Source organism: Pantherophis guttatus, chromosome 2, assembly GCF_059756535.1.
Source record: "Pantherophis guttatus breed Tessera chromosome 2, ASM5975653v1, whole genome shotgun sequence".
Taxonomy (NCBI): Eukaryota; Metazoa; Chordata; class Lepidosauria; order Squamata; family Colubridae; genus Pantherophis; species Pantherophis guttatus.
In genome coordinates, this window is record NC_142064.1 from 265167159 (window position 1) to 265176265 (window position 9107).

The 9107-nt window shown below is 43.4% G+C and overlaps 1 protein-coding gene across 1 annotated transcript; it reads right to left on the bottom strand.

Moving 5' to 3' along the window:
• Positions 1-1319: 1319 nt before the first annotated feature.
• On the bottom strand, positions 1320-8288 carry LOC132710054 (uncharacterized). The gene is made up of 2 exons (XM_060685455.2): positions 8182-8288; positions 1320-5768 (listed from the first exon to the last, which is right to left on the bottom strand). Exon 2 carries the CDS (start codon positions 5013-5015, stop codon positions 3615-3617), a length of 1401 nt encoding a protein of 466 aa, XP_060541438.1. The 5' UTR covers positions 5016-5768; positions 8182-8288; the 3' UTR covers positions 1320-3614.
• Positions 8289-9107: the final 819 nt, after the last annotated feature.

The window sequence follows — 9107 nt, forward strand, 5'->3', positions numbered from 1 at the left end:
GTCTAATTCTCGGCCTTTTCCCCTGCCATATAAATTTAGTAACTATTTTATTTAAAGCATCAAAAAAAAAAAATCCCTAATTTTATTGGGATAACCTGAAACAAAAATAGTATTTTTGGCAGTATATTCATTTTGATTGTAGCGATCCTCCCCCAAAATGAGATCTGTAAGTTTTTCCAATTTTCTAGGTCTTTTTTTATTTGCTGTAGAATTTTATCGTAGTTGTCCTCCTTGATTGAGGAACATTTAGTTTTAAGCCAAATCCCTAAATATTTTATCTTCTTGGTTGTTTGTATTTTTATACCTGGGAGGGGGGGAACACTTCACATTTTTCGGTGACTGCAGCACATTGTTGGCTCATATTAAATGATTGTCTACTACAGGCCTGTTAAACTGATGGCTGGCAGGCCGGATGAATCACGCCCATCCCAGATCAACAGAGGGGGAAAAAAGTTGCAATACGTCACGTGACAGGATCAATTTTGACACCCGTAGTCTACTAGGACTCCAAGATGCCTCTCACAGTTACTACCATTTCTAAACTTATTTTAAATGTATTTCTAAAACACATTTAAAAAAAATAAAAGAGAAAAATAGAATATTCCACCAAAGCACATGGCTGACTGATCATCAGGCTAACTTTATTACGGGGGCACCCTACACTGCCATTTTTAATGCAGATCTAGTAAGAATTTCAGACTTTTCTTCTGAGGAAATGGAGAATTCCTCTGATTAGGGACTGGTGGCTTCTGGCCTGGCCCCATGGATCATCTCCTCTGGCATTGGATTGTCTTTTAGTTTGCTCAATTTTGTTACATATGTGGTGTTAATAAGTTTTGGGGGTCTCATTTATCTCTTAGGAATTATTTTGTTGGGTATTCTGCTATTTCCTTTGTGTTCGTTTTAATGGACATTGTTTTAGAAAAGTTCAAGTCCCTGCCCAACACCCACAAGTCCATCATATGGTCCAATCAAACATTGTCCCAACTGGAGATGACTCCCCGGTCCAGCCTTCCAGGTGCAGGGCAAGATGTCCTTGACTTTCTGAGAAAGGAATGTCATTATGACTGTACATCACCCCTGCTCCATTCAATCCCCCCTCCCAGTTTCTGACAGTAGTAAATGTGGCAGGACTGAAGGCCTAAGGCAAAAGATGGCTTCCAGGCCTGACACAGGATGGGCAGGGGGGATGCCAGCTGTGAGATTGGGATTGTCACATCAGAGGAAAGCAAGCCAGCAAAATAGTAGGGCAAACAAGAAAAGGGAGGCTTTGTGAGGGAAATGAACAGAAGAGATAAGCAAGAGTAGAAACATGCCAATCACGTTATCAGTTTATTATAATTTCCACTTTAGTTTGTGACCAGCACAATTCCGATCATTCCCCATCGAGAACAGACCAATCACACACCACATAAGTCATTTTTGAGCTGGCAAAAGATTAGCTTGATGTTATTTATTAAAATGCATAAAATATGATTAACTAGCAAAATGGTCTTTGCTTCAAAAACCCAGTTACTTCTTAATATTTTTTTTGTATTTTGGTAGGTAGAGGGATTTCAAAGGGAAACATTTATTGAAAGACAGTGATGGTAAGTAGAGCAAGGTAGGATCTGAAGTTCCTGCTCAGAACCGTTAGGTAAAAAGTTGTAGAAACCCCTCCCCTCTGCCCAATCCAAGGGGAGCCAATACACAGGTGCAAAGTTGTTATGCGAACTCTGAGTTGAGAAGGTGGTAAGTTGTTCTCAGGCGCTGCTTGCTCCTTCTGTTGGAGCTGAGACAAAACAGATGGCCACAGGCAATTCCTCCCCCCTCCCATTCCCAGGAAAGTACATCAAAGTTAAGAAAAGAGCAGAAACAGGAAAAGGTCATAAAATGGCATTCAGGCCCTCCCTGCCAGAATGGTAGCAACCTAATAAGGATCTATGAGGACCTAACACACAATCCCTTTTCTCCTCAACTCAATATTCCTACAGCTCTTCTCCATGAAGGTCACCTGTAGGGCAGAACATTTACATCTGAAATTCTGCACTGCTTTTGTCACTGCCTCAAACTCCCCCAATATATTTGCTATTTGTAAGGTTTCTTCCACTTGCGTGCCTCATTCTTGACAAAATCTGAGCAGAGATGCTTGGCGCAATGAATTTCTGCAATTGTTAGGAAAAGATAAACTATCATGTTTTTCGGAGTATAAGACACACTTTTCTCCTTCTACGAGGGCGAAAATTTGGGTGCATCTAATACACTGAATGTAGTCCTGCCCACCTGCCGACCCCACCCTTTGGCCATTTTTGGCCTCCACACATCACGTTTTAAACCTATGCCAGGCTGCAGGGATTGTCACAGACCATCGCCGCCTCCTTGCCTTGAATTCTGGTCTCTGTGCCTCGTATTTTCAGCCTCTGAACACTGCTTTTCAGACCTGTTCAAGCTGTGGACGTTGCCAGAGCATATCGCCACTGATTGCCACGTCTGCGCATTGTGTTTTCAGCCTCTGCACATCGCCTTTTTGGCCTCCGCATGCCCCATTTTTGGCCTCTGCGCATTGCGCTTTTTCGGTGGGATCGGCAGCCTGAATCCACCCAAAAACATGACAAACAGAGGCCAAAAACGGGGCCGTGGAGGCTGAAAACACAATGCACAGAGGCAGAAAATGCAATGCACAGAGGCAGCGATTGGCAGCAACATACTCTAGCAATTCCTGCAGCCTTGAACAGGTCTGAAATAGAGCATTCAGAGACTGAAAATGCCTGGGACCCAAAAACATGACATGAAGAGGCCATAAAAAGGCTGTGGAGGCTGAAAACGCAATGCACAGAGGCGGTGATATGCTCTGGCGATTCCCGCAGCCTTGAACAGGTCTGAAATGGAATGTTCAGAGGCTGAAAATGTAAGGCAGAGCGGCCAAAAACGCAAGGCACGGAGGCGGTGATGGTCTGTAGCAATCCCTGCAGCCTGGAAAAGCTGATTGGGGGTATAGCAGGAGGCCGATCCACCCGCCAATCAGCTGCTCACACTGAATCAGGCTGCAATAATGAGCTGAAGCTGACCTGGGTGTTCACTATTTGCTGCAAGGAAGCTAGTCAGATGAATCCTGATGGATGCTGGGAGGCAGAGGCAGATTTTTTTCCCTCCCCAAAATTAAAGTGCGTCTTATACTCTGGAGCGCGTTATACACCGAACAATACAGTATTTCTCTTCTCTTGTTTTCTCATTATATGAGTAGTCGCAATGTCTAACTATAGCCTGAGTGCTCTTATCCTGAAAAGATGCTGGCTTGGGAATTCTGGGGCTGAAAATATCAAGGACACCCAGGGAGAAGACGGGGCCTCTTCATGTGGCATTTCATTCATTTGTTATGATAAAAATAGAAAGAACGCTCCTAAGAAGATGTTTGCAGGTTTCTACAATTTTTGCAAAAATAAAATGTCCAGCAACTTCTGCTGCTAATGGCCAAACAGTCCTTATCAAATTAACATGTTCCACTTTGGTCTTTCCTCCTTCCCATCTAATACCATGACATATTTGATGAAAAAAAAAATCAGGCAAATTCATTTTACTCAAATTAAAGAATCAATTTCTCAGCTGAACTTACAATGGGACATTTGAATTGAAATTCAAGCCTTCTCTACACTCATCACTTTGGGCCCCAGGTGCATTTTCTTGTGTGCGATAAGGTTGGAAGATTTACTGAAGCACCATGCACACTCAGAGCACTTAAATGGTTTCTCCCCTGTGTGAGTCCTCTGGTGTGCCACCAGGTTGGAATTCTGACTGAAACCTTTCCCACAGTCAGGACATTCAAAGGGTTTCTCTCCTGTGTGAGTCCTCTGGTGTGTCACCAGGTGGGAATTCTGACTGAAACCTTTCCCACAGAAAGGGCATTCAAAGGGTTTCTCTCCTGTGTGAGTCCTCTGGTGCCTTACCAGGTAGGAATTCTGATTGAAACCTTTCCCACAGAAAGGACATTCAAACATTTTCTCTCCTGTGTGAGTCCTCTGGTGTATCAGCAAATCGGAATTATAATTAAAGCTTTTCCCACAGTCAGGACATTCAAAGGGTTTCTCTCCTGTGTGAGTCCTCTGGTGCCTTACCAGGTAGGAATTATAATTAAAACTTTTCCCACAGTCAGAACATTCAAAGGGTTTCTCTCCTGTGTGAGTTTTCTGGTGTGTCACCAGGCTGGAATTTTGACTGAAACCTTTCCCACAGTCAGGACATTCAAAGGGTTTCTCTCCTGTGTGAGTCCTCTGGTGCCTTACCAGGTAGGAATTTTGACTGAAACTTTTCCCACAGTCAGAACATTCAAAGGGTTTCACTCCTGTGTGAGTCCTCTGGTGTGTCACCAGGTAGGAATTATAATTAAAACTTTTCCCACAGTCTGGACATTCAAAGGGTTTCTCTCCTGTGTGAGTCCTCTGGTGTGTCCCCAGGTTGGAATTATTACTAAAACGTTTCCCACAGTCAGGACATTCAAAGGGTTTCTCTCCTGTGTGAATCCTCTGGTGTATCACCAGGCTGGAATTCTGACTGAAACCTTTCCCACAGTCAGAACATTTGAAGGGTTTCTCTCCTGTGTGAGTTCTCTGATGTGTCACCAGGTGGGAATTCGTAATGAAACTTTTCCCACAGTCAGGACATTCAAAGGGTTTCTCTCCTGTGTGAGTCCTCTGGTGTGTCACCAGGCTGGAATTATTACTAAAATGTTTCCCACATTCAGAACATTCAAAGGGTTTCTCTCCTGTGTGAGTCCTCTGGTGTATCACCAGGTAGGAATTCTTACTGAAACCTTTCCCACAGAAAGCACATTCAAACAGTTTCTCTCCTGTGTGAGTCCTCTGGTGTATCAGCAAATCGGAATTATAATTAAAGCTTTTCCCACAGTCAGAACATTCAAAGAATTTCTCTCCTGTGTGAGTCCTCTGGTGTGTCACCAGGTTGGAATTATCACTAAAGCTTTTCCCACAGATAGGACATTCAAAGGGTTTCTCTCCTGTGTGCATGGTCTCGTGTCTCATGTGTTGGGAATTTCTAATGAAACTTTTCCTGCACCCTCGACACTCACAGGGTTTCTCTGTGGAGTGAATCCTCTGATGTATCACCAAGCTGGAAGTTCAACCAAAAGTTTTCCAACTATCAGGACATTCAAAGCATTTTCCCACAGTCAGGACATTCAAAGGATTTCTCTCCTGTGTGAGTCCTCTGGTGCCTTACCAGGTAGGAATTATAATTAAAACTTTTCCCATAATCAGGACATTCAAAGCGTTTGTCTTCTGTGTGAGTTCTCTGGTGTCTCATGAGATGAAAATCTCTAATGAAGCTTTTCTCACAGTCTAGACACTCATAGTGTCTCTCTGGAGTCAATCCACTGATGGATCACCTGGCTGGAATTCTTACAATGCCTTGTTTACTGGGGCTGTCATTGAAGCCGTTTTCTTCCTCACAGGGAGAGGCCTGCATTACTATCTGCTCTACATGGCTTTACTATTGACCCTTTCCTCCCCACTCAGTTCCAGATATTTCACTTTTTTGCTGATTGAAAAATAATCTCCTTTGACTCATGTAACGTATCCTTGAATTCTGCATAATCTGCTTATTCTTTCTTGATTTTCTCTCTTTTGTCTAACAGCTGTTGGAGGAGGAGGAGGAAAATTCTGTGTTTTTCTGAAGGAAATGGAAAATATTTTGATTTCTGGCTTGATTATCTTCACTTTTCAACGTTCCTTGTTATTGACAGTTGTCCAGAGTGCTCTTATTGCCATCCTGTTTGTCTGTAAGATTCAAAGAAAAGTGTAACTTTGTTTATAAAATGGTTAGAGATGTGAAAAATGAAAAAAGTATATATTACAATGAAAAAGCAATCATGCCCCAATACTAAAATCATCACTGAAATTATTTATGATTCATTTGATACATGGAAGACTACCAAGATCTACGTTCAAATATCCATTCAAATTCAGTTGTTGATTGGAGTCAGTCACAAATTCTTAGCAATGGAAAGGACTATCATCAATTATATCTTGAAGTACTGGGGATAGGTTATGTAACTGCAGATATATGCATATAGAGAAATATAGATTCACCCACTATATAGCAGAAAATACTGTCCAGAATCCCTCTGGTGACATCCTTGTTCAAGTAATCCTCACTTAACCTACGGCAATTAGAACTGATATCTGCAACACTAAGCAGTTCAATCATTAAGCATGATGTCACATGACAGGACCAACTTACATCTGTTCCTCTGTAGTTGTTAAGCAAATTACTGTGGGTTGCTAAAGGCAATTTCATATGACCGTGACTTGCAATTTCCTGCCAGTATATCCACTGATTTTGCTTGTCAGAAGCTAGCTGGGAAGGTCACAAATGGGGATCATGAGTGTGGGATGTTGCAGGCATCATAAATGTGCAACTATTGGCAGAACCTGAACTGGTGCAACTTCTTTTCCTGTACCTTCAAAACCACAGTCACTGCTGACGTGCGGTCACTGAACAAGTGCTAGGATTACCACAAATTTTGTAGACCAGTAGAAGCACGTCTGCTTCTACTGTGCCATAGTAACTTTGAAGGCTCAGGGAAGAAGTGGTAAGTGAGGACTACCTGTGCAACCAAAAATTCCAAAAGGTCCTCAATCGCTATTTCTTAGGAAGTGCTGGATTAAGTACAATTGAACCTGGTTAATACATGGATGGTGGGACAGGAAATACCATACTTATTGGCAAGACATGGAAGTAACATCTGCCAGCTCCCTCAGAACCCTGGTGTTCTGAGAATCAGGTCCTGGTGATTTATATTCACCAAACTCATCAAATTTCAGATGACACCAAGCTGGCAGGAATATCCAACATGCCAGAAGATAGGGTCAAGGTACAGAAGAATCTCAACAGACTTGAACCCTGGATCCAAATGAAAGTCAATGGAGAAAAAAACCCCAAGGTTTTACACTTAAGCAAGAAAAACCAAATGTACAGGTACAGAATAGGTGGAACCTGGCAGTATCTATGAGAGGGAACATTGAATCCTAGTCGGCAATCATTTAAATATGAGCCAGCAGGGTGTTGCAGTGGCCCCAAAAGCAAATGCAATCTTCAGCTGTATTAACAGAGGGATACAGTCAAGATCAAGTGAAGCATTAGTACCAATTTATAAGGCTTTGGTAACACCACACTTGGAATACTGCATCCAGTTTTGATCACCACAATATAAAAAGGGTGTTGAGACTCTATAAAGAGGGCAGAGAAGAGCAGCAAGGATGATTAGAGGGCTGGAGGTTGAAACATATAAAGAATGGTTGCAGGAAGTGGGTATGTCTAGCCTAGTGAAAAGGAAAACTAGGTGTTCCAATACATTAGGAGTTGCCACAAAGAAGTGGGAGGGGGTTTCAACCTCTTCTCCAAAGCACCTGAAGGTAGGAGGAGAAACTGGATGGAGCAAGGAGATAAGCAGCCTCCAACTAAGGAGAAATTTCCTGACACCCAGAACAACCCAGAACACTGTACTACAAGGGCCTTGGTAGTACAGTGGTTTAGAGCACTCTGTTATTAACACAGCTGCCTGCAATTACTGCAGGTTCGAATCTTACCAGGCTCAAGGTTGACTCAGCCTTCCATCCTTTCTAAGGTAGGTTAAATGAGGACCCAGTTTGTGGGGGCAATAAGCTGACTTTGTATAAATATACAAAAGTATGAAGGCTATTGCTTAACACATTGTAAGCTGCTCTGAGTCTTTGGAGAAGGGCGGCATATAAATCAATTTAAAAAAAAATTAACCAGTGGAACAGCTTAGCCTTCAGAAGTTGTGGGTGCTCCATCACTGGAGGCTTTTAAACAGAGACTGGAGAGCCATTTGTCTGAAATGATATCGGGTCTCCTGCTTGATCAGGGGGTTGGAATAGAAGACCTCCAAGGATCCTTCAAACTATGAACTCCTCTGTTACAAACCTCCAGGGATGCAGCACCCACCACCTCTGGAGAACCAACCTCCCCTTGAAAGAGGCTTTTTCAATCTTCCCACCAGCAGAAACTGCAGCCCCCAGTTTCCCAGCCTGCAGCACCAGTGGGCTTCCATTTGGGGAGGGAAGGAACCTGCAGCAGCCGCAGCTGAGAGGCTTCAGCCCAGTTGCTTCTCCGCTTCCAGCCCAAGTTGCTCCCGGACTCTCCTCCCACCTGCTGCCCTCCACTCACCTGCCAGCTGCTGCTTCCACCATGGAAACAGCACAAAAGCCGCTCTGCACACCAACTTCCTCCCTTGAGTCATCCGGAAGAGGAAGTTCCTCTGCGCCTCTCCTCTCCTCCCAGCCTTTCTAGCAATGCAGTAGTCGATCGTTTTAACTCCTTTATTATGCACTTTTCAGGCACAGAGGTTGCCTACCTGATCGCCATCTCCAGCTAGGAGGCAGAAAAACACGCTTGTCCCGTTTCTATAACCTAAAGCGTTTGCAAGATGTTTCCCCTGTTTAAACCAGGGGTGTCCAGGGGAGCCAGCTTCACTCCTGTTGGCCAGGGCTGCATCCAAGAGCACCTAGCCTGAAGCTTTATTCCTGAAGGAGGAAATTGTATATCTGCTAAATGTTAAATCCCATGTGTAACTTCTGTACATTTATTTGCAGGCAAGTCTTCATTAGGTCACAGATAGAGGAAAATATGCAGCAGGGACTAGAAAATGGGGGCTAAGAAAGAGGAGACAATTGTTAATATATAGTAGAAGAAAGAACAGAACGAGCTTGAAGGGACCTTGGAGGTCTTCTAGTCCAACCTCTTGTTTACGCAGGAAACCCTACACCACTTCAGACAAATGGTTGTCCAATCTCTTCTTAAAAACTTCCAGTGTTGGAGCATTCACAACTTCTGGAGGCAAGTTGTTCCACAGATTAATTGTTCTACCTGCCAGGAAATGTCTCCTAAATTGCTTCTCTCCTTGATTAGTTTCCACCCATTGCTGCTTGTCCTGCCCTCAGGTGCTTTGGAGAATAGCTTGACTCCCTCTTCTTTGTGGGAACCCCTGAGATAGAACACTGCTATCATGCCTCCCCTAGTCCTTCTTTTCATTAAACTAGACATACCCCATTCCTGCAACCCTTCTTTATATATTTTAGCTTCCAGGCCCCTAA